Raw genomic sequence first — 26,405 nt, 5'->3', positions numbered from 1 at the left:
GTTCTGGTTTCCTCCCACTTCTAGGGCAGCATTGTTTTCAAGTAGGTGTGTCTGTGCCTGTCGGATTTTTCTGCAACACTTAGACACAGATGCAAACCTTTTCTCCACCCCCTCCACTACCAAGAAAAGGATGTTCCTGGCATATGTCAAGCAGCAATACAGTAAGTCAAGCACCTACAAGTCTTAGTTCTCTTTTTTGAAGACTAGATTACCTAGCCTCTCAAGTAAAGCAAGTGATTTGAAGGAAGAAGAATGGGAAAGACTGAAATATGAAATGTGTATACACATATAGATTATATATATACATACATTATATATAATATGCATAATATATGTGTGTGTATACATATTTAGATTGAAAAGGAAAGCCTACCAAGAGGAGATAGGAAGACTCTAAAGAAGACGTCAATAGAAGAAAAAAAAACTTTGTGTTATAAAAGAAAAGATAGAAATGGCATAGCAGGCCAGGCGCCGTGGCTCATGCCTGTAATCCCAGCACTTTGGGAGGCCGAGGCAGGTGGATCACTTGAGGTCCGGAGTTCGTGGCCAGCTTGGCCAACATTGTGAAACCTCGTCTCTACTACAAATGCAAAAATTAGCCAGGTGTGGTGGTGCATGCCTGTAATCCCAGCAACTCGGGAGCCTGAAGCAAGAGAATCACTTGAACCCGGGAAGTGGAGGTTGCAGTGAGCTGAGATCATGCCACTGCACTCCAGCCTGGGTGACAGAGGGAGACTCTGTCTCAAAAAAATAAATAAATATATAAAAATTTTAAAAAAGAAAGAAAAGAAAAAGAAATGGCACAGCAGAAAATACGTAGAGGTTGACGGTTAAGTTAAAATAGAAAAAAAAAATGGGGGAAAAAGATTCAAAATAGGAATGAAACTGGCAGGAGTTTTAGAACATGAACCACATTTCTAAACCAAATCTTGGAACACAAATTCTAGAGAGAGTATAGAATATTTGAAATTTGAACCATTTCAGAAAATCTGAATCTAGAGAATTCATGAAAGTCAAATCTTTTCAACATTTTTAGAAGTTAACAAAAGAGTTCTTCAGTGAGCCAGTTGCCTTCATAAAATAATAACACCCCCACCTACTCCTGATATTACCATATCGTCATCTTTGGTGGGTTAACTAAAGATAAAGGAAATGAATCATGAGAATGGTTAATGTCACTGGATTAATGCAAACCTTTGTATCTTTTTCTTTTTTTACAAAAAAAGTTTTATTTCCTATACCTTTTTATCTCTTCCTGGACCAACTGGAGATAAAAATCAATCTTTGGCATCTATTAAATTAAACTGAACACTCTCCTTTACTTAATAAGAATGTATTTTAGAGGATCTGGTTTTGCTTTTAATTTTTTAGTGGAGAGAATAGCATCCCTGGTCCATGTATGTATCCCCATTATCTGGAAAGGCAAGTGCTGAATGGATGGGAATATTGGGAGCTACAGTGTGTGTCACCCAGCATCTTGGATATACTAGACAACCCCCTCTGAAATTCTCTTGTTTCTTTGGGATTTCGGTAGCAATGTACTGAGAAATGGTAAACTTCTGTAGGATTTCACCAGGAAAATGTTACTTAGCATTCTTGAGTGTGGTTTCTCAGCTCTATAGGCCCAGACTTCTTAGGAGTAACTAGTCTGTGGATTGACACCCCAATCATCACATACATTTAATTGTTCTGTACATGTTAACTAGCATATTCATTAACTGTGGAAAATATCTGAGAACTAAGAACTCGGGCTCGTCATATGTAAAATATATACATCTCTTGAGAAAACAAGTAATTATAAATGGAATTATAATTTTGAAGAGTCTCAGATAAAACAATGGGAATCCAATAATTCTCACTGGATGTTTTCACCAGACTGTTAAAGAAAGTATCATCCCCCAAAGAACAAACATAGCATTGAAAATAAAACATAACTAGCCCTGCATCTAAGTTCTCTGCTTTCATAACATAGCAACTTCTTTCATGTTTTTATTTCAATACAGTTTTTATTAAAAAATATGTTGGACTGAGATTAACGAGACATCATTTCTAATTGTGCCATTAATTATTTTCCACTTCCCTGAACCACTGGGTGCCTTGATTTTTCCATCTGTCAAATGGCAAAAATAAGGCATGCCCTACCTATCCTCAAGATTAATCCAATAAAATTTTTTTAAAAATTAGTAAAACGCTTCACAAGTAAAAAGCAGGATATTTATATAAATTGATTTCTGTGGTTATTACAAATGGTGTTGTACATTACTTGGGACACAGAAACAATGTGTAGATCCCCTTGAGCTTTAAACCTAACAGACTATTCTTCTCTTGACTCTGTTTGCTTTTTCCTTCTATTCTTTGGTTTCCATTTAGTATTATTTTATTCTGCCTACACAGAGTTAAGAGTTCTCTTTAACATAACCCAGAATCCAGACTTGGAACATCAGTATAGTCCTAGATCTTTAACCCTTAGTTGACCTAGGAGTATAGTCGGTAGTTTATAACATCTCTATAGGAGATAACCCATTTATAGTGCACGTTCTAACACAACCTATATTAAAAGTAGACACTGCCTTCTATTTATTCAGCTAAAAGTGGAGAAACTCGTTTTTACCAACTTATGTTATATGAATGTTAGTAAGTTGTAAGGAGTACCAGTTTCTTAGGAATTTGCAAATAACCCTTTTTCTGTCTTTACCCCAGAGAACATTTACCTGCTTACTAAAGAATGTATTCCCCAAAGCAAATATCATATGGTTTATAGATGGAAGTTTTCTTCATGATGAAAAAGAAGGTAAGGAAATTAAACAATGGAAATAAGTTCTGTACAAAAAGAAAGAAAACAAAGGACATCAGAAATTGTCATTGCCCAAGTTGATCTTGGCACTTAAGAATGATTCTTATTCCAAGAAAAACATCATTCTGCCTACCAAATGTCATTTTCTGATGCTTCATCTGGCTCTTCCAAGGGAGTGGAATGTAACATTTTCCAGAATAAAAGAAATACAATTGATTTAGACAAACAACATCCAAACATTTTATTTAACTATCAGTAAAAAGAATATCTTAGATGAGGACAAAAAGTTTAAGTCTACATATATTTATTAAAACGTTTTCTGCCTTTATAACATAGCTACCTGTTTTTCCATGTCTTTCTTATTTCAATACAATGTGTTCAATTAACTTAGCACCACTGCTTTACATCAGCCAATAAATAATTTCTACCTTTTTATGTGAGGATCTGAGGCAGGTGTTGGTGAAGCACTAGAGGAAGCCTATGTAAAAGAGTTGGCCCCTTGACAAGGCACATGTTCCCCAGGAGGATTAAAAATTCCTGGAGGAGGAACACACATCAAGACAAGCTCAGGTGATAATTCACAAAGCCATGTTTTTATAAGTAGTAACCATGACGGCCTCTACCAGAATAATCTCAGCTGTCCCTGCCTGAACAACAGCCATTCTCCTTTCTCCTGAGTCATTTTTCCTCAAAGTTCAATCTGTCTTCAATAACAACTGAGTCACACAACTCTTTCTGAATTATTTTTATTTTATTTTATTTTATTTTATTTTATTTTATTTTATTTTATTTTTGAGACAGAGTCTTGCTCTGTTGCCCAGGCCTAGAGTGCAGTGGTGCGATCTCAGCTCACTGCAAGCTCTGCCTCCCAGGTTCATGCCATTCTCCTGCCTTAGCCTCCCGAGTAGCTGGGACTACAGGCACCCGCCACCACGCCCGGCTGATTTTTTGTATTTTCAGTAGAGACGGGGTTTCACCATGCTAGCCAGGATGGTCTTGATCTCCTGACCTCGTGATCCGCCCACCTCGGCCTCCCAAAGTGCTGGGATTGCAGGCGTGAGCCACCATGCCTGGCCTCTTTCTGAATTATTTTTAAGTGATAAAATTGAAAGCTTATGTTAATGAGTGTATTGATCACTTGATGCATTTTGAGATTGTTATTGGTTTTATTAGTTTATTTTTAAAAAACAATTCACCCACAACAATGACAGAATACAATTCTAAAAATATAGGTTAAAAGTTATTATAGGCCAGGCACGGTGGCACACACTTGTTATCTCAGCACTTTGGGAGGCCGAAGCAGGTGGATCACCTGAGGTTAGGAGTTCGAGACCAGCCTGACTAACATGGTGAAACCCCGTCTCTACTAAAAATACAAAAAATTAGTTGGGTGTGATGGTGGACACGTGTAATACCAGCTACTTGGGAGGCTGAGGCAGGAGAATCGCTTGAATGCAGGAAGCGAATGTTGCGGTGAACCAAGATCGTGCCATTGCACTCCAGCCTGGGCAACAAGAGGGAAATCCCGTCTCAAAAAAAAAAAAAAAAAAAAAAAGGTTATTATAAATATATTATCCTGTTCAATAAGCCCTGCACAGGCAAAGCACCCAGATTTCACCACACTAGAGGCTAGATTTTGTGGTCAGAATTGCATCGGCACACAACTGCATTTAGCTATTACTTTGGTAAATAATTATATCAGAATTGGTGTTAAGAATCTTTAATGTGAAAAAGCTGTGAGAATCCAGAAAATTCTGACATATAGTGATAGTTGGTTTTACATTAATTTTCTGCTGCCTATTATGCTATTTGGAGGTTGTACTAACATAACAGTTTAAAACAGAGTTTGGTTTGTAAAGAAGACTCATGGGACCCAAAATGCAATGCTTACAAATCTACAGCTTATTTCAAGAAGAGGAGACGACGTAACAAAAATATTACAATATGCAGCATATCCTATCCTACACTTACAGCCAGGAGTTCAGAGAAGTCAGATATGAGCTCCTTTGTCCTCCCTCTCTAAGGGCCATAGCCAGACACACTTTCTCTCTCAGCTCAGAGACTACTGATACATACACAGAAGAGCTCAGAAGTAGGTAGTCCAAAACAGAGTCCCAACCAAGATTGCTTTATGTTTTACTGGTCACTTAGGTATATTCCTGCAACATAACCAGACTCCACAGGAGAGCTCTCGCAAGGTCTAACCTAGACTAGGTGTAAATTATCAGTCTCACAGTTGTCAACAAACAATGCTGGTGAGCTGGGATAATCTGCCTCAAAACATTTTGGACACATGGTCACAAACAAAGCAACACTATTGATCAATATGTTTTATACCCTGACCATGGATTGATGACATGTAGAAGCTTGAGCAAACAGCTCAATTTAATTCCAGATCTGCTGAAATTGACCCTCACTGCAGAGAAGCTGCCATTTGACCACTTTAGACTCTACATTACCATAAATGGATCATGCCATGCCTTGGCATTATTGTATGGCTCTTACATAAAATGTTAGTGACTAACCATGTTCTTATCTGTCTGGCAGGAATATATATTACTAATGAAGAGAGAAAAGGCAAAGATGGATTTCTGGAACTGAAGTCTGTTTTAACAAGGGTACATAGTGATAAACCAGCCCAATCAGACAACTTGACCATTTGGTGTATGGCTCTGTCTCCAGTCCCAGGAAATAAAGTGTGGAACATCTCATCAGAAAAGATCACTTTTCTCTTAGGTGAGTTGTCTATTTAATAAGCTCAACAAGCATTTGACAAGACTGCCATAAATTCAGAATATCTTTAGTGGGAACAAGTAAAATGCTTATCACATCCATAACGTTTTAATCTCAGAAAACTTTCTATATAACTCATAACTATTTCAAATTATCAAACATTTTTGACAAGTAGGACTCCAGTGAAAAGAATTCTTAAAATAAAAATAAAATAGTTGATTCATGTTTTCACAAAGAATTTCTGCTGAATACTGCAAATTTTTTGTTCAAATTTAATTCATCTAACTCTTAATTAGCTAGCATTTTTATTAATCCATCACATAATGAAAATTAATACTAATACTGATGATCAAAAAAGATTTAAAAGACCTTAAAATTCCTTCTGCATCCTTAGAAACATTCCATTATGTGCAACATATATACTTTTGATATTTAGGAAGGGATAAGATGTGTACAATAAAAATACCATAAAAATAGGGGTTGTATCTTAATACTTGTAGTATCCCTTGGTTCAAGCACAGTATTTAGCTAATAGAAGACTTTTATGACTTGAAAATTGTTATATAGGATTACTGTAGTTATTATATCATTTGACTAACCGGAGTATTTACTACCCTGAACCAGACAAAATAATGAAGATTTTACTACATAAAAGATGAACTAATACCTCAATAAATACAGTGACAACAGATATGCCTGAAGAAAAATAGAAGTAATGACAACTGTCAAATATTCATATTTAACAGTAATCTTATAAAATGTAAATATATTTGCAAATCATTATTACAACTCTATAGGAGCATTAATCTATTTAACCACATCCTATTTTCAGAGATATCATAATCTATAACATACTCATAAAAACCCAGAATAATTTAAGAAGGAAACAGTTTTTCTTTGTTCCAAGGGCCCAATCCCCATCTTGGGTTCTGTCCAGTTCCTTCACAAGTGCAGTGGTTGGTTATGAAGAGTGTATGCCCAACACAAATCTATCCCCACTACTCAGAAGCAGGTGTGATTCTGATGCTGGGGCATTGGCATCACTCCCGTAGCCCTGCCTGTGTGTCTGTGTCTATGTCTATGTCTATGTCTATGTCTATGTCTATGTCTATGTCTGAACACATCAACCTGTGTACTTTGAGTTAATCATTCAGAAATCGTGATATATTTATATATAGCCTTACTCAGCTTCACCTAATTCCCTCAGGAATAAGTCAGCTCCTTCCTGGAAAGCTGGACATAATAGGGCTGCAGTCTTGGAACAATGTGCAGGTAGCTGATTCTCACACAGATCTGTCAGTAGCTTTGGCAGAATCTAAGGACGTGAGCTAAACGACCCCAAAAGCTCAAATTCCTAAAGAGAACCCTCTTCCCATTATAGGCAGAACCGTGTCTGTAAAACTAATATTTTCTGATGCTAAAACAGTGCTTGATTTCAGTATCCGAAAATAATGAATACCTTTTTAGGTAATAGGAAGAACACTGATTCTGATACTGAAAACATATCATAATTCCAATTGTATAAGGCAGACCTTGATCTAGCATAATTTGGGGCTCTGAACAGGTGGTTAATTTTAAATTGCCAAATGAGTCTTTATCCTTTGTGATCAAATATGAAAGAAAATCAATCTTGAGGAGTTCAATTTCTCAAAATTAAAGCTTACATTCTCATCCCATTCTGGCATCTAGCTATGTGACTGACTTAGAAGATGCAGTCAAGGCTCTATAAAGCAATGTCATCACTGTGTTATGTCTCCCTGTTGTTGCAAGCTCTTAAACACTTACTTCCACACATGCTCTCTGTCTGTGATGGTACTGCTGGACGCTTTGTGAACTCCGCAGTAAACTTCTGATGTGTGGTGCAAGAGTCATTGCCTTACCAAGCTATTATTGTAGACAAGAGACTGAGATGAAGACACAGAAGAAAAATCTGCCATCCCTGAGTGCTACATTAGAGAAATGCTAAGAGTATTACACAGTAGGAAAAAGTTTTAGTGAGAAAAGGGAAGAAGTTTTACTCTCTTTGCTCCCTCTTGTTTCCAGAAAAGGGTATTAATGTTGAAGACTGCGAGGTAACAGCCCTTTGAGGTGATTCCTTCTCCACCTATGCCTGGTCTCCCAAGAAGCTCTGGTGCTCAGTGATCCCTATTCTAGAAAACTCAGAAAGGGCATGGGATTAGGGTTAGGGTGATCAGTGACTCTTCAGGCAGCTATCTGTGCACCAGGACCTGCAGAATTCCCACGATCCACAGTAACTACCACTAAGAAAAAAAGTCTTTCAAAGAAAACATGGACCAGGCACAGTGGCTCATGCCTGTAATCCCAGAACTTTGGGAGGCTGAAGCGGGAGGATTGCTTAAGCGCAGAACTTCAAGATCAGCCTGGACAACATAGTGACACTTTGTCTCTACTAAAAAATTCAAAACATCAGCCAGGCAAGGTGATGCATGTCATTAACCCCTGTTACTCGGGAGGCTGAGGTGGAAGGATTGCATGAGCCCAGGAGTCTGAAGCTCCAGTGAGCCGTGATCATGCCACTACACTCCAGCCTGGGCAACAGTGCAAGGCCTTGTCTCAAAAAAAAAAAAGAAAATCCTGCCCTGCTAGCCTGTCAAAATGTCTAAAATCATGGCAATGCTGAGTCTATTTTTGGCAGATTTAAAGAGCTGGGTTTCGTGGGTTTTGTTTTGGGGAGTGGGTGGGAGATATTTTGTCTTGTTTTAATCCAAAAGTTGAGTACAATACCCCCTGGGGTGGATAATATTTTGGTTGTCATCACCCTTGACAGGGATTTGTTTATTAAGTGGATTTCTGACTGTAGCTGTTGAGATCAAGACCTTTGGGATAGAAAGAGAGTTAAGCATTGACAGGCATGTAGGTGTATGTGTGTGTAGGTATGCACGTGTATCTTAGCATGTGGAAAGATGAGTAACAAAAAGATATCTTAATAGTGGAACAGGAGGACCACTGCATATTGGTGTGGAAGATGTCAGACAAATACTTCCTGTTTCATGACTTCCCTCAGTGCAGCTGACCTCACACCCGTGACTGATCCTTTCTGAGAGTATCAGTTGAGAACTTCGATATGCATACAAATCACCCAGGGATCTTGCTAAAATACAAAAATTCTGATTAAGTAAGTCTAGGTGGGACCTGAGATTCTGCATTTGTAACAAGATCCTAAAAGAAACCTATTCTGCTTGTCTATGAACAACACTTTGAGAAGAAAGGACCTAGCAAACCCTCGGATTTGGCTTACTTCTAGGTGGACAAGATAAGGGCTTATACAAGCTCTGAGGAAACCCCAGAATTAAGCCTGTTGCCCTGTGGGACACACCCATGGCTACTGCTGCCCATGAGGTTGGTTCTGAGAGCCCTGCCAGAACCGAATGGACACACCCAGGAATGGATGAAGTGGCTTTAGGCAGCAGCTTACTGTCTTATGACATTATGGTAAATGCAATGATCTGGAAACTGGCAGAGGTGTTTCTGCTAAATTCTGCATTTGGGTTTTGGGAAACTGTTTCTCCTTTTGAGGTTTTAACCACTCTTTTCATACCCCCTGAGTTTTGTTTTTACCAAGGCAGAGTTTCCACTTTACAGTCTAATCTAAAACTAGACAGACATTTTTAGGCCCCATATTTTATGTTGAATGCTATGTTTCACCTCTGTCACAGGACAAAGTGTTCATCTTAAAATGCACATCTTACAACAACATATTATTAATGCACTATGAGGCTGAACACCTCAGCTTACAAAATCACTTGGTGATGAAATATGGCAGAAAAGTATCCTAAAACTGAAATATTCAATCAATGAAAAATAAAAGTTTCCCATTGTGGAAATTGAGCATAACGTATCAATATCTTCTGTTCCAGGAACTGGCAACCTTCTTCTGTAAAGGGCTAGATAGTAAATACATTTTAGGCTTTGTAGACTTTTTAATTTCTATCACAATTACTCAACTCTGTCACTTTAACACAAAAGCAACCATGGACAATATGTAAAAAAAAAAAAAATGGGAAAAACTGTGTTCCAATAAAAATTTTATAAACATGATTTCACTGTAGGCCATAGTTTGCCAACCTCTATTTTAATCAATATACAGAGAAAAACGTCTAGGCATTTATTTTCCAAGCCAATGCCCTGTCTTATTAAGGTAGCACTTTGGAAGATAATGCTTATGATCCGCCAGCTGTCAGACACACACTTAATGCTGGTCTTCTTTCTTTCAGTGTTAAGAATAAATTTGCATGCATTGATTCACCTACTTCCATTTGCCAGAATCCATAAATATGGTGCAGAGCAAAACAGTGACTTCCCTTGAGGGGCATACACGATGACACAGAGTTATGAGGCATTTGCTAGGGTAAACCCTGAGGGGTGAGCACACCACAAAGATCCCCAGGCTTCCTCAGCTTGAGAAGGTACATTCAGGGAAGTTTGGGGATAAGAAAATGTCAGCAAACCACATAAATTAAGACCAAGAAGTCCCAGAAGTCACAGAGAGAATACTGTGTTTCAGAAATTGGGTTGAAATATTGCTTATTGGATAGAGGGTATTATTTGAGAGAGATGGAAAAAATGATAGGCAACATCAGGAAATTGGGAGTGTAATGACAGCTCAAACAATAATTAGACTTGTGTGTCATGCTGAAGAGTTCAAACTTATTTGGGATGTATGAAGAAAAAGGATGGTCATTTTGTTAACCTAGTCATGTACTTCCCATTTAACTGTCCTCCAGCTCCTCAGAGATTATTTGCACAAAAGCATTCATATAGTAGTAGGTCAGAGCTAGCTATGAGTGCCCCCAACAGCCAATGGCAATAGCAATGCTACTAACAATGAGAAGAGAACATACATGCATCTAGCTTAGAAAAACAAATTCCTCCCACTGGGCTATGTGCTCTCCAGTGACATAACGTAAGTAAAATATACTTGTCCCTTAAAGTACATTACAGAATAGAACCAATAGTTTAATTATTAAACATCCAGATAATTGATGTAGTTCTTCAGATGTGTAACACTGTATGCAGTAACATTATATCTACAAAAATCATAAAATCTTCTAACTTCAAAATCATCTAAGCACATTTAACCCACACGCTCCTAAAGTCAATAGAGCCTTCTGGCATTTGTAAATTGTCCTTCCAATAGGGCTATTTTTAAATACAGTAATGGAGATTTAAGGAATTGACATAAATGTAAAACATAAGTAAAACCACATTCTAGCCTCTATTTCAACTCCCCTCAACACACACACACACACACACACACACACACACACACACGAAAAAGTTGAGGCCAAACAAAAATATTATGACAAAAGTTGACATTTTAGAAAGCAGAATAACATCACAAGTTTACTAATGTTACATCCAATTGGATAGTTGTATCATTGTTTCTACTCTTGCTGATATAAAAATTTTTGTGAGTTTATGGATTTTGTAAACTACATGATTGCTTATCAAACACTTCAAAATATTAAATGCTATAATAGTTTTACCAGGTCTTGGTAAAGTGTAACTTTTTCCAGGGAGCCCTCTCAGACCTCCCAGTCTTTATCGGTGCACCTTTATTGCGTTCCTGTGGCCACCTATACTTCCATGTCATAGTACTCAACACAATGCTTGGCTGCCTAGTTTCTAGGCCATCGGCCCTTTAAGGACAATCCCATGTCTTTGTCATTCATCATTATATCCCACTGCCTTGACCATAATATGCCCCCAATATATTGATTTGTTACATGATGAATAAATAAAGGAAAGTGTATTTAGGAACTAAGGCAATACTATTGCAATATTTTGTTCATTATAAACATCTTTCCAATCCTTTCAGGTTCTGAAATGTCCACAACGGACCCTCCACCGAATGTTACAGAATCCACCCTTGACACCCAACCTTCTCCAGCCAGCAGTGTATCTCCTACAAGTAAGAATGTTTTCACACTGAGCTATTAATTTAACCAAGCAGATAATTTAACCAAGCAGATAAAATTTTAGCAAACTTGCATGGTTCATGCCTGTTTCTTAGCTATGACTTTTTTTCGGCTGAAATTGAGTTTTATTTTTTAACAGCTTTATTGAGATATAATTCACATCACATTAACTCGCCCATTTAAAATGTATGATCTAATGGTTTTTAGTATGTTCACAGACTTGTACAACCATCACCACAGCCAATTTCAGAACATTTTCATCATCTAGTAAAGAAACTCCTAAACATATTAAAGTGCCATTCTCATGGCTTCAAAGGGTTAACATAACTTCCAAAATCCTTTACTTGAAGCTCTGGGAAAATTAAGGTCACTAAATATTCAGTGAGGAATTTAAATTCTGTATTTATTATTAAATAGGTTAATAAATTGATAGTCGTTCTCCAAAACAATGTTCTCAGTGGGGAGTTTAAGAGATTGGTTGTAAATCAGGATAGGCCAAAGGAGGTTAAATCCTTTTAAATTTAAATTTGTTCTGGTTCAAATTAATGGTGACAAAGTTGACTGGTGAGGACTACAAATTCAGCCCTCCCATCTGAGGCATCATTAATAATGGAGGTCAGCCTGGGTCAGCAATACTATGGCAAAGGAGTGGCAGTGACTCTCAAAAGTTGTCATTGATGCAACACATCATAAATTCCCATGTCCGTGGCCTTTGTGTCTAACAAAGAACCGTGGTGACTCTCTAATACAAAAAAGTTTATATTCTATGTAAAGTAGAAGTAAGATTCATTTCTCATTTAATTAACACTATCAATTTTCGCTCAAAATGAGAACTAAAAATGGAATAAAACAAAAGCAGTCAGTAGGAATGAACAATTCCTTTGTCTGGTAACCTTTGGCATCTAGCCTGCAGTCACTGTCATAGGTTGATACTTCTCAGAAAATGAAGCAAGTGGCAGAGAAGCTTGTAAACCACCCATCAAAAGTTTCACATCCATCTGATTTTCTCATGTTCTTAATGTTTTGTAATTTTTCTTTTCTTCTTTTTTTGAAGCCTCTTTTTCTTCTACGTTTAACTCACCACCGATCATAAACCACAGTTAATTATGGCACTTTTCATTCAACAAGTATTAGCATATTCAAAAATAAAAAAACCTTAAATCTCTCTAGTATCCTGTGTATTAGTTTTCCATTGCTGCATTAAAAATAACTCAAATTTTGGCAATTTACAAAACATGTATTGTCGCATATGGTTTCTGGGGGTCAGAAATTTCAGGAGCAGCCTAGCTGGAAGGTGCTAACCTGGGTTCTTTCGTGAGGTGCAGTCACACTGTTGACTGGGGCTTCAGTCATCTGCAGGTCTGACTGGAGCTAAAGAATCTGCTTCTAAGCTCTACTATATAGGTGATCTCAGTTCCTCAGCACATGTTCTTCTCTATAGCTCTGCATACAATATGGCAGTTGGCTTCCTCTGGACCAAGTAATTCAAGAAACAGAGTGACTAAGTCAAAAGCCATATTGTCTTCTTATGGCTTTGTCTCCAAAATTGCATGTCATTACTTCTGCTTTATTTTATCTACTAGAAGTAAGTCACTAGGTCCATCTTATACTCAAGGGGATGAGAATTAGTCTCCAGGTATCAAAGAATCTCTGAACAAATTAAAGCCACCATACCGTGTCATTTAGAAGTGTCTGCACATAAAAGGCAATGTGGTTTGAGCTTCTTTATTATGGGTGGTAGACAGAGCAAGCATTATTGTTCCCACTTGCGAGATGGGGACATTGAGATGCTGAGAGCTTAAATGATCACATACCTAGTAAGTGACAGTGTTTTGCATTCACACCACAGTCTTATGACTAAATTTAGTTCTCACTACATTAGATACCACTTTTTCTCCAGTTGGCCCAAACGTATCATGAGAACAGGAACCGTATTTGTTTTGCCTCCTAGCACAGAGTAGGCAGTCAAAAACTATTAGTTGAATAACTAACTGAATGAATGAAAGAATTAATAACAATAAGGTCCCTTCACTGTGTAGATGTTATTTAATAGACTATTTAATGCTAAAGAAAAAAGATAAAAATATATTTCTGCCTTCAGGAAGGTTGCATCCACTTGGAAGAGAAGGTATACACACATAAAAACAATAATTCAAAATAGTAAGATGAAAGGTGGTGTACTTTACAGAATTAAAATGCCCAGGGGGAGGTACAAACCCGTAAGTATTAGGCTTTGAAAGTTCTTTATGAGTTCATGGGCTCAGAAAACGTTACCTGGGAGACATGAAATAACTCGACCTTTCAAGTATATATTGTATATGTTTGACTCAGTGGAGAGCTTGAAAGAACATTCTAAACAGAGAAAACAAAGTGAGCAGCTGTGCAGTGACAAAGATGTTTATGGGCATTTGAGAAAGCATCAGTAGATAAGCTTGGATCAAAGAGGTGGTATTGTGTATTAAAAAAGCAGGGATGAAGACTGGAAAATGCAAACTAAACAGAGCTTTGATCCCCAGTTTAAGGACTCCAAATGCTATCCTTTATGAAACGGGGGAAGGACCTCATTCCACTTTATTTTAGAAAGAAAGTGATATAACTCATTCATCAAATATTTATTGAGCACCTACCTATCAGGTACTCTTGTAGGTGCTGTGAATACAGCAATGAACAAAACTGAAAAAAAAAAAAAAAGTCCTCATAGCATTTATATTCTGCTAGTTAAAAGCAGACATGAATTTCTTCTAGTTGAATTTTTATGGGGTTAGTCTACATAACACTAAGTGCTTATATCAGTGCTTACAAACACAGTTCATACTTCTGTGACAAAATTCAAAGCAAAAGAAAGCAGTTGTTACACTTAAGAAGCCTACAATTTAATATAGGTTTAGTATTAATGAAGGAAAGAAAGCACAGTCAAGTACCATATTTGTTTAAAAGCAGGGGGGAAAATGCTACCTGATCTACTATCACACTAAGACGATATAGTTGGGAAGTCTGTGCAGAATCAAAAGACCTCTGTAAAATGAGGTTCTACCACACTGGACCTGAGGATTGTGTTAGATAAGTGGTTGTCAACCAGAGTAATTTTGCCACTCCAGAGGACCTTTGGCAGTGCCTGGAGACATTTTTGGTTGTCACAAAGAGGGTGGGAGGGTGCTACTGGCATCTAGTGCATAGAGGCCTGGGATGCTGCTAAACATTGTGCAACACAAGCCAGAACAGCCCTCACAACAAATAATCATTTGGTTCAAAATGTCAATAGTGCCAAGGCCAAGAAGCCTTGTTTCAGATCAAGGCTTAGGTGTAATTACAGTAGGTATCTCTTACTTTTCAAAATCAAATCTGGATTTCTGTCAAGATGGCAACAATAGTTTATGTGTGGAATAATTTTGTTTGATTTTTTATGTCAATAAAACTCATGTTAAACCAGTGGCAGATTATGTCTAAATAAACTTATCTTTTTGGAATAATCACTGAATTACTATTGAAAAATCCAAATTTTGTCTTGACAAACTGGAGGGTAATTGCGAAATCACACGATGACTTCTTGCCTCAGAAGCCGGTAGGATTCACCTTTGCATGTTCTTTGAAGAAAGGAAGCGAGATGAAGCATGTCATGGAAACCAACATCAAAGGCTGTGGTTTCATTCCAAATTCTAAGATGTAATGAGCTTTATAATCCAGTCGTCATTACGAAGCTACACGTCTGGCTGCAAGCATCCAATTCTTATTTTTTCCTCGATGAAAGGATATTTTTTAAACAAATGTTGAAGGTCATGAAAGCAATATTCTTTAACGAGGGGAGGAGAACTTAATAACTCATAACAAACTGCAAGAGTTATCCAGGGAAGCCCAGCTCAGTTCAACCTGAACCAATTAGTGTTTGCTGAGTCCCAACCGCATTCTCAGTGCAGTTCAAGGAAGACAGGCTGACAAGCTAAGTGGCGAGATGAGACAAGTCCATGTGGAACAATCAGAGACACTTGATGAATCCAGGGTGGGGCTGTGCAGACACAATTCAGGAGCTTCCATAGCCTTGAGGAGAGAGCCTTGTGCCTTTCAATTCACTGGCTGTGACTCGGCTAAGAGTTGTGTAGCCTAAGAGATGCCAACCCAGTGTGGCAATCATCCAAGACACTTATTCATGAAACTCATAAGTATGGAGTGCCTACAATGTCAGGGACTTTTGAGGGGCTCGGGTACAGTGATGAACAAGACAGACAGGACTCCTGTTGCTTACAGAGCTCATAATCCTGTGTGACCCATTTGCCTTGCCTCTTATTTTACTGCCCACCAGTCCCTTTCGCTCTGCCTCCTATTGTTATGTCTGCACATGACCCTTAGACCTGATGATGTTGATTTTAATATTAAGCCCTTTCTAATGACTTCGCTGGTCCTCACTATCTGGGTCTTTCTACTCTTGGATACTTAGAGTAAAACACTAGGTCCAGTCTGCCTCTAATCCTCAGCCAGCACCCCAGGTAGACAGAACTTATCCTTGCCAAGTGGATGATCAGGCACTGAGGGGCACAGACCAAAGGAAGCAACTGCCCAGGGGATGCAACAAAACTACTGATTTATGAGTAAGAATGTCAGAAATGGTGGGGGATCAACCCAGAAGACATGTCATTAGATGAGATTAGAAGAAAGTAGATCAGAAGTTCAGCAGTTGATAGGGGTATTGGATTCTAATGTTAACAGGGGAATGCCAGAGAGAGTCTGCAAGGCAGTGAGAAGGCTCCAGTGATTTGTTTGTGACAGCAACTTCTGACCCCTTTGCTAGTCATGCCATGCCTGTGTTCAGGTGCCAACAGGGCACCTCAATTGCTGTTCAATAGTTTCTGCCTTTATCAATATGTATCTGCTGCTGAAAAGTAAGAAAAGTCAGTGAGTGCTGGAGGAAAGGAAGGGGAATCAGAGAAGTCTTCACACAGGGTCTGGAAGAAAATACTGACTCAGGTGGAAGAAAGATGAGAAATGGATCTTCACATTCTCATCATAAGCAAAGGCATAAAACAAAATGAGCGCAGGACATGAGAAGACAAGCAGGAGTTCTGACATTGCTTGTTGGGAGAAGGGTAAGGGTTGATTAGGTGGGGTGGAACAAGGTAAAGATGAGCTTCAACTCATTTAGCCCCAGTTCATAGCCCACAGCCCAACATGTCTCCTTTATGCTGGGCTGAAGGTCAGTGCCCACGTTATCCTAACCACGCAGATTGATGAGGCTGACTCAAATGTGTTTAGATGTAGCTGAAGGCCTGTGTTGTCCAGTTAATGTCACTACTGTGTTTAAATGTCAACTAATGGGCTATGAATTGGGGCTGTGATCTGAACAACAAATAGCCAGTATGGCTTTTTTAGTATGTGGGAAAATGTCAGGAAAACAGAAGCTATGTATATGTTAGGTGATAGTTGCAAGAGCAGGGAGCAAGAAGACTAAATGATATAGATTTAAAGTGGTTTAAGTTTATTTTCCGTGATCACAAAGGTGGTTAAAAAAGTGATATGGTCTGAACTAGAATGGGCATTGGTAGAAATGGAGAGTGCTGCAACAGGAGGCCTACCAGGATTGTTTGCATAAATGCAGGGGCTAAATAAAAGGTTTTCAGAGAACAATCATACAAGGACCTTTCCATTTTTTTCCTAGCAATTACATAAAAATGTTTACCAACTGACATGATTGTATAATAACACTAAGCAAAAATATTAATATTTGTTGGTTGCCTCCAATATGCATGGACTGTTCTAAACTAGTAAAGGTATTTTCTCATTGAATCCTCCCAACAACACAATTACTTAGGTGCTATTATTATCCCACTTTACAGATGAAGATACTGAGGCACAAAGAGGTTAAGTAACTCACCCAAAGTCCAGCAGAAAGTAGATGAGCCAGTATTGAGCCCAGACAGACTTCAGACCTTGAGTCCTACTGTCAGAGAGTACATGGTTGGTGCTGAATAAATGTCTTTAGACACTGAATAAATCCCTTCTAGTGTGAAGCTGTTATAGGTCTCAGGAAAAGGTCAAACATGACAGCTATGCTTACATTAATCTCTCCCTTTTTTAGACCAGTGTTTTCCTGAGACATGCAGCATCTGAGAGTGAAGCTAGCATTTCCTCAGTTGGAAATAAATTAAAGAAACCCTTCCTGCATTTGTAGCCCACCCCCCTCCCCCGCCATCAACACTTTTTATCATGTAATTCTCACTGTAGGTGTGAATCTACAGAATCCATACAAAATTCCAATGCTTTTCCTTGAATCCTAGGAAATTCTGTTTATCGTATCTTTTTCACCACCTTCCACCTGGGGCACACAAAACAGACTGTTGAAAGGATTTCTCTTTTTTCTTTATCTGTCACCTGTAAGTCAAGCTCAGCCTTCTTGATGACTAGTTTACATTGCATATTTGTCTATTCAATTATTCCCCTTTGGGGTGAGGTTCCTCAGGGTAAAAGCTAGCGGATGACCTATTTTTCAGTTTATTTCATAATTATTGAGTATCTACAAGTTCACCACATGATGCGTGATGAGTTCTGTCCTGTTTACTGTCATCTTCCCCAAGGGAGTCCTGAAACCCTTTCTGGACCAGTAATCCAGCAATACACATTATTATTCCCCATTTAGTCAGCACATGTCCTGAACAATCTGCCTCCCACATGAAACCAATTTTATGCAGGGTTTAGGTTTAGGTTTCACACCACATGTCTCCTTTATGCTGGGCTGAAGGTCAGTGCCCACGTTATCCTGACCACGCAGATTGATGAGGCTGATTCATATGTGTTTAGATGTGGTTGAAGGCCTGTATTATCCAGTTAATGTCACCACTGTGTTTAAAGGTTCTTTGTGCTGCAGGTAAATTGATGGAGAGCAATTACACATTTGTCCAGAAACTAGATGGATAAGTCTAAGTCTGTGCTATGCCAATAGGTGCTGTAGTAATAGAATGAAAGGCCAAATGGAAATATTTCTATTTTAGAAAATAAGTTAAATTTTTAGGTTCAGTTTTACATTGGAGTAAGGTAAAATCTTAGATGACAGCGTCTGACTAACCAGATAAGTTAACCAGCAGCTTGAAACTTACAAATAACTTTTACCTTTGTACTTTGTTGATTAAATAAGCTAAACTGGGTAGGTTAGCAAAAAATAATTTTTACTTTTTCCATTCTTCTCTGTTCAAATGAGATCTATTGAATAATTTTTTCTTGGCCTCTAAAAGAAATTTCCAACAGATTACTTCGCTTTTTTTGGTAATTTTCATATAATAAATGTCATCTGGTCCCTTTCAGCCTCAAGAACAGACTGTGTCAGTAATTAAAAACTCTTGTCAAACGTAATCTCAAAACTCAAAAAAGTGAATTTAGTCCAGAACTTCTTTCCTCTCCCTTCCCCCAAGTGTGGGTCTAACTCAACTTGGAAAGACTGGGATATGTGAGGTGGGGGTATGGAAGAGACAGGGAATGTCTCTGATTCCCTATCCTGGCTCCATCCTCTCCTCCACTTCTAGCTGCTGGCTTGGGCCCCTCTTTATGGGGCATGGGCATAAGAAGAAGAAGGGAGAGGTAGGTAAGGAAGGACCTTCCTTAATAGGCTGGCTGTAATCTGACTTAGGTGTCCTCTGGATGAGGAGAATAAAAATTGCCATATTGACTTCATGGGGCACTCTGGCAGGTTTTTCAGAAATCCCTGACTATCCTATGACTGCTTCCCTTGGTGCAGGCCATGCCTCTCCTCTGGTCTTCTGCTTCCTTCTCCCTGCAGCCTCTAAACTTCTGAAGGTCAGCTCCTCTTGGGGGCTTCTTTGCTCCTCTAGGCATTCTTACTGAGTGAGATTATTTTCATGGCACCCTATTATGTCTGGAAAAATATGCACCTTTGCCTACTCTATGGGGAAAGTGCTCCTCTTCACCAGGGTGGCCCTGTCTCTCTTCTCTGTGCCCATTCCGAGCTGCTAACCAACCATGGACTCCTCATGTAGCCTCTCCAGCCTGAGTAAGGCACCATGCCCCTTTGTCCTAAATTGCAGGACACACAGGTCAAGAGATCTGAGTAGTTCTCCCAGATCCACACTTTACTTGGTCTAAAGTGAAGGAATGGATTCTTCTTCATCTTCTCCATGAGGGAGGGCCTGATGCACAGGACCCTTCAAAGGAACTCTTAGCTAGGCTGCTCCCACTCCGTCACATAGCTTTGAGGTTGATGATGGACCAGCACTGACAGGTCCCACTCCACACTGCCTCGCATGTCCTGCCTAGATGGACTAGAACCCTGCTTTCAACGTGAGGTGGCTTGTGCCCTGTGTTATGGTTCTTAACCTTTGGAACCTCATCTGAAATGAAGGTACAAGGATTCCATTTAAAAATTTTATTCTGCATGATCCATTGAAGAGTTAAAGGAAATAAAGTGAAAATGAAGCAAACATGATGAGGTGATGGCTAACGCACTGAGAGGATCCACAGAAAGCTGTAGTTCTTAGCAATAGTGTGATGGATGGAAAATAAACACTGAGTTCTAGAAGCATTGACCAAAGGTGAGGATGCTTGAGGAACATGAAGGGAGACAGGAGAATGGAGAAAAGGGAAAGCTTTCATGTGGGTGGTTCCTTCCTTTAAGGGTGATTAAAAGCAACAGAAGAGACTAAGCAAACAAAATACCTACATAGCACTTGGTTCACAGCAAGTGTCAACATGTTGTATTCTATTATTAGACCCTCTAAATCCATTCGGAAATACAGTAAGAACCCAAGGTAGGAAATAGAATGGCTGATTAACCAGTCTGTCTTTGTCTAAGGGGTATGTGTGTGTGTGTGTGTGTGTGTGTGTGTGTGTGTGTGTGTGTGTTTATAAAAATAATATAGGTTTAGAATAAAAGCAAATTATATAGGTTTAGAATTATGTGTATCTACTTGAGACAGATACTGATGTAAACAAAACCAGGCTCACAAGGACCAAGGTCTAGTGAGGGGAGGAGGGAAGTGGACAGTAAAGAGGAGCAGAAATCTACAGTTAGCATAAAAAGCCACATTATACCCTACTTGTTATATCCCCCATGACTGCACTCTCCTTTCTCTTGCTTTGCTCAGTCAAGCTGGCCTCCAACTTTTTCTTTAGCATGACAGGGTTTCTCTCATCTCAGGGCCTTTTAACCTCACTTCCTATGCCTGAAAACTTCTTCCCCCAAATATCTACATGGATCACACCCTCATCTCAAAATTTTTGTTCAAATGTCACCTTCTTGATGAGGTACTCCATGACCATCCTATTTTAAATTGCAACTGCCTCCCACCCCACTTCCTGTTCTCCTTTATTGGCTGTATTTTCTCCATAGCACATTTTAACACCGTCTGTAAGTTACCTGTTTGGCTCCTCTCCACACACAAAAAAGTAAATCTGATGAGGGCAGTGTTTTTTATCTTATTTGTCTACTGATATAGCTGTACCACCTAGAGCAATGATAACACATGGTTATCAATGTGTTGATAATTCAGTAAATGTTTTTTAAATGGAGAATTTTTTTAAGTACAAAAAAAAGAAGAGATTAACAAAGGAAGGCTTTAGGGAATGCAGAGGATATCTCCCTGAAAAAAAGCCATCTGACTAGGGCTGACGTCTGGGTAGTCTTATGACAGGAAGCTGAAAGGTGATGGTGGGACAGGAAGAGAAGCTACCAAAGGCCTGCTATTCTGGGCGGTTGTATACTAGACATCACAAATGAGCTCTTCCATGACTAGGCCCCGGTTCTGATGATGCATGCTGCAGTAAGGCTAACTACAGTTATAAGGCTACCAGAATGGAATAAATATAGTCTTTAATGTCAGACAGGCTTGGGTTCAGTTCCTGTCTCTGCCACCTACAGGCTCTGTAGCCTAGAGCAAGTCATTCTGATGGCAGCAGCTGCCCGACTGGACTAGCTGTTTTGAGGATGCCAGCTGCAGCAAGGGAGGAGTGACTGGGACTGCGGAACCCGCGGAGGCTGGGAACAGGAGGGAGCCTGCCCCCTACTGACTTGGTGGGGTAGAAGCCCTGGGCTCTCAGGGCAGCTGTAGCCACCCAGCTGCAGTTCCGTACCCTGGCATCCCAGGGCTCTCGGGGGCTGGGAACACCCCCACTTCTGCAGGCTCAGAAGAGCCTTCTTCCACTCCCTGGACTCTTGCCACTCCTAGCACCTGCTCCAATTTCGGAGCAAGGTTGAGGTTCAGCCCAGGCACTGTCGCAACCTGGCCAGGTGTGTGCACGCTTGGGGCAGCACTGATACACCAATCCCCCACCTTGGCCCCCTCCGGACTTTGGGCGCCAAGGAGCACAGGAGGAAGGCAGCAGGTGGGGATGGGCTAAGGGCAGCTGGATGCAGGCCTGCAGGTGCCCTTTGGTGCAAACAGCCTGGGCTATGGAAGACATGATGACAGTGGGAGGCTGACTAGGATCCTGGATGGAAAGGCATAGGTCCCCAGTGAAATCCCACCTTCAGGCTAGGGATGGCCTGAAACCTGGGAGCTGGGCTGCCAGTTCCAGGTGAAGTCCATGGATAGGAGTGATAACTTCACTGATGACCATTGGATCAATTGGATAGTGCTTTTTCCAGGCCCGCCTATGGCTGTCCATGGACCAATCACCATGCGCTTTCTCCCTTCTAATCCCATGAAAAACTGGGGACTCAGTCAGACTCAGACAGAAGTCAAGACTACCGACTGTGAGAGGGAGCTACCCACTATGGGTCTCCTCGTCCAGACGACTTGCCTGCAGAAAGGAGCTACCCACTACAGGTCTCCTCTCCACTGAGAGCTGGACACTCACTTGGAGAGCCTGCCTGTGGAAAGGAACTACCCACTTCAGGTCTCCTGAGAGCTGTTCTGTGGCTCAATGAAGCTCCTCTCCACCTTGCTCACCCTCCAGTTGTCTGCATACCTCATTCTTCTTGGAGGTGAGACAAGAACTCGGGACCTACTGAATGGCGGGACTGAAATAGTTGTAACATAAACCGGGCTGAAACACACCTCCCACCTGCTCACCACATTGCAAGCAATGAGAAAGACAGAAGAGCTGTGGCCCTTTGGGGAGCCCAGACCTAAGGCCCCCCAAGCCAGATCTGTAACACCCTCTTTGGAGCTCTACAGTTCCTGGCATCTCCAAGCTTTCAGGTGCCACAGTGTTCCCCTTGTCCAGACACCAGTGACCGCAGCAGAAACTGCTTGCAATACATCTGGTCCAGCAGCAACCTCACACAGAGTCAGCACCCATGCTGGAGCCTGGAGCTTCCCACTCTGCCTCAGCAGCCAGTGTGCCTGGCTGTATGCAGTGGCCAGACCCCACGCTGACTCGTTCACACACCCCTTACTGCTCTGCACCTGGCTCACCCTTGGCAGGTGTGGAATCCAGGCTGGTAGCACAGACCAAGCACAGCCTGCCGAATCAAGTGGGTGGAACAAGCCCAGAAGTGTGAGCAATACCCAGGCAGAAGGCACCACTGGCCACAGAATTTCTGGCTGGCAAAGCGACACCCCAAGGATCCTGTGACAATTTCACCTCTGTAGTAGTTTCCTTGTCTTAAATAGAGAGTAACATTATCTAGTTCATATGATTATTATGAGAATCAAATGTGAAAGTGCATAAAAAACAAAAATGAAGCTACGACTCATACTGTCCAGTCTGAGAAGAAATGTCATGAGTCTAGTAAGCAAAAACCATCTCAAAATAAATCAAGACCTTTATTTGTAATTTTTAATTCCTTGAAGGAGGAAACAATGACCAAATTTATTTCTCTCTTTTTTTTCAGTTACCAGTTTATCCTTTATGCTCCCCTTATGCTACTTTGCAACTGCTCACTTGCTTCTTTTATTTGGCATATAGTAGGTCCATGTTAAATTATCTTTAAAATCTATGTTGTTTGGAAAATATTTCAGCATTTCCCAAAAGTTAACCAACCATAGATCTTCTAGCCTTCCTGTACCTTTCCTTTCTCTAGCAATTAGGTCACCAGGAAGACTGGCAAGAGTATAGATTAAGAGATTCAGTTCTGCTTAACGATGTCACATGGAGATGACCAAAATTAGCTCTTTTAGAACATGTTTCTGTCTGCCCACTCAATTCAGCACTGACTGGAGCTGTCTTCTAACTTAATTGAATTTCCAGTGATAGCGTAAAAGGGGGGCGTTATTTTATTTTAGTGAGAAAATTTTTAAAGAGTTAAAATAGAAATGGGCCAGGAAGGCTTCAAACCTCCTCATGCAACCTCATGGCCATTTCTGAACTAGTATAAACAAAACATTTTGTGTGAAGTAGTGTTTACCTCTAAATTTCATCTTATTTCCTGGAGACATGGGTCATTATAGTATAACTCTGGATACTTGCAAGATTTAATAATACTAAACATTCACATTGAAGAAGGAATAAACAATCAGCAAACAAAGCCATCAACTCCCTATCACAGAGTTTGGCATCTTACTTGCCTATATAGTATCTCATGATTTAGAACACACTATTGAATATCGAAGAGATTTTGCTATGTTGTGAAATATAAACTTAGCCTTAAAACAAGAGGTACAAAGCAAGCTTTCTCACATCTGGAAATACATGATCAATATGAATCTTTCAGAAACATGGCTACGAGGAATGCAAATAAAATATTTTTAATTCTCTACATGGTATCAAGAGACAGTCAGACATGTTCTTATATAGTTACAGAATCTCTAGGTCAGGTTTTAAGAAGGGACTTTTTAAAACAAAACAAAACTCCTAAAAAATAAGCAGTGTTGCTGCACCCTGTACCACAGTTTGATCACTGTTCTCCTGCTGCTGCTTATGTCTCGGATATGCACTTTGGCAGGTAACACCCCACCTAGCTCTCACATCCAGTTCAACTCAGCACATGGAAAAAACACCCTGAGGGTTTGTAAAAGCCCAGTCCTGGAATAGACAGGTGCCAGAAATGGCTATTACTAATCCATGATATGTGAGACCACACACTGGGCCTTTGCACTGGCTATGCCCTCTGCCTGAAAGCTCCCACTCTCCCTCCACTGCCCACAATCTCCCACTACATTCCTTGGGAAAGCTTTCCAGGGACTCTGGCTGGGCCATCCCCCCTTTAATATGTTCTAGTGTTTGAATTGGCTTACGTGATCCTCTGCTTGATGTCCATCTCCTCCGTGAACTTAAACTCCAGGAGAGCAGTATTCCCAGTACCAAGCACAATGCCTGAAATACAGAGACTTCCAGATATTGGTTGAACAAATGAAATAATGTATGCAGGGAGTGGCAAGAGAGGACTATGTGAAGATTGTTAGAGATCAGGTCATGGAATATGAAGGGGCCTTAACCTTGAACCATAGTGTAAAGTGGAAGAGAGAGTGGTAGATTTAATTTATCTAGGAACTACATAGTTCTCTAAATAACTTTAACTCTGAATTCTACATAATGAGTGAGGTCTCATAGTAAAGGAATCATTCTCTCAATAACCTGTGCAAGTTGGTTCGGACCCTCAAGTGGAAGTCTAAAGAACATTCAGCTGGAGATCAATATGAGCGAAATAACTTTGTGCTCCCTGGGGAAAGAGACTAGGAGACTACGTATCATTGATCCTTTTGTTCCCCACCCTTGGCATGTATTCAGCCCTCAATGTACTCCACAGTCTTGTGTGTGAGAAGGGTAAAGCAACATAGATGTCTAAGTTGGGGCAGAGACATAGTCACACAAGGATTAAGGCAGCATGCATTCCTCAGCACGTTTCTCCCTCAGCAAGGTACCTAAATAACATAATAGGTAGAATCAAACGAATGAGTTCTCCTTCTCCTGCAGAAAACCTTGAGAAATGACTTATGTCACATTATTTTCTGACCTCCAGAAGAGAACATTTAACCAGTCATTTTCATATAAATGAAATTCCCAATCAAGTTGTACTTCATCAGGATTCCTGAGATTCCTGCCAGAATTAAATCACATGTCCTGGTCAGTGCCAGCACCCAGTGCGGGCAACCAGGCTGGCATAGGAAAGTGTCTGTTGCTTGCAGGTAAGATATATTTTTAAAGGCAGCTGGCAGTTGCTTCTTAGACTGAGATTTCTAGGTAGTGGTCATGTAGTTTACAAATAAATATTAAGTTCTTTGATGTTTATTTCCTAGATCTTTTTCATCATCTTCATTATGACTATTGTTATCATAGCACCACTGTTAAAAACAATTCCTTTGAATTTACTTACCAAGCCTCTCAGCAAATACTTTTGGAGGTTAATTTCAGCATGAGAGAGAGAAGGGAGGGGAGGAAGGAGGAAAGAACCATCTTTATTCATTAGAAAGAGCCTGTCATATCTCTCAGTATCTCACAGTGTTCAAATTACGTACACCTAATTTATTTATTTTCTTCTCTATATTTTTACCTTGTCTTGTCCCAAAAGGAATATGAAGTAACTTTAAAAATACGTAACAATACAATTTTGAAAAGAGGTAACTGAAGGAATTGCTGCAGAGAAAAAAAAGCAAAGTCTTCTCAATGAGAGAAATAAAATTATAAATCATTTGGTGATCCATAGATTTGTAAAATGGTATAACAAGGCAGTTGTCCAGAAGCACAGCTGCTCTTAATGCAGAGACAGCCTGGAGACCCTCCTCTAGAGGGCGTGGTGGAGCACAGTCCCAGGAACTTTCTCACTCTAAGTGAACAATGGCGACCCCACCCCTCCCCACATCGTATTAGACTGTCATCTAGTGTCAGCCAATGGGAAAATCCTCAGTATTATATAAGAGGAATTCCACAGTGACTAGGAATGTGATTTCAATACTCAGTTCAAAGCAATCTACAAAAGCATCATATATGCTTTACGTAGTCAATCTTGTGCATTTTTTTCTATTAATACAGCCTTTGATGAATGGTGGGAGGCAGTGAGCTAGAAGTTAAAATTACCGCACAAGAATCTGGTACCGATGGCTCAGTGGGATAGCAGAGGAAAA

General features: G+C 39.9%; 1 protein-coding gene across 1 annotated transcript in view; it reads left to right on the top strand.

The window, feature by feature from the left end:
• CD96 (CD96 molecule) overlaps positions 1–26,405 on the top strand; it is a 108,684-nt gene that overhangs the window by 46,009 nt on the left and 36,270 nt on the right. Inside the window, 3 exon segments of the mRNA XM_065539216.2 lie at positions 2,701–2,791; positions 5,342–5,530; positions 11,367–11,459. Coding sequence (XP_065395288.1) covers positions 2,701–2,791; positions 5,342–5,530; positions 11,367–11,459 — 373 coding nt within the window.

This window comes from Macaca fascicularis, chromosome 2, assembly GCF_037993035.2.
Source record: "Macaca fascicularis isolate 582-1 chromosome 2, T2T-MFA8v1.1".
Lineage (NCBI taxonomy): Eukaryota > Metazoa > Chordata > Mammalia > Primates > Cercopithecidae > Macaca > Macaca fascicularis.
Note: the sequence above shows the minus strand (reverse complement) of the source record. Positions and strands in the feature narration are given on the sequence as shown.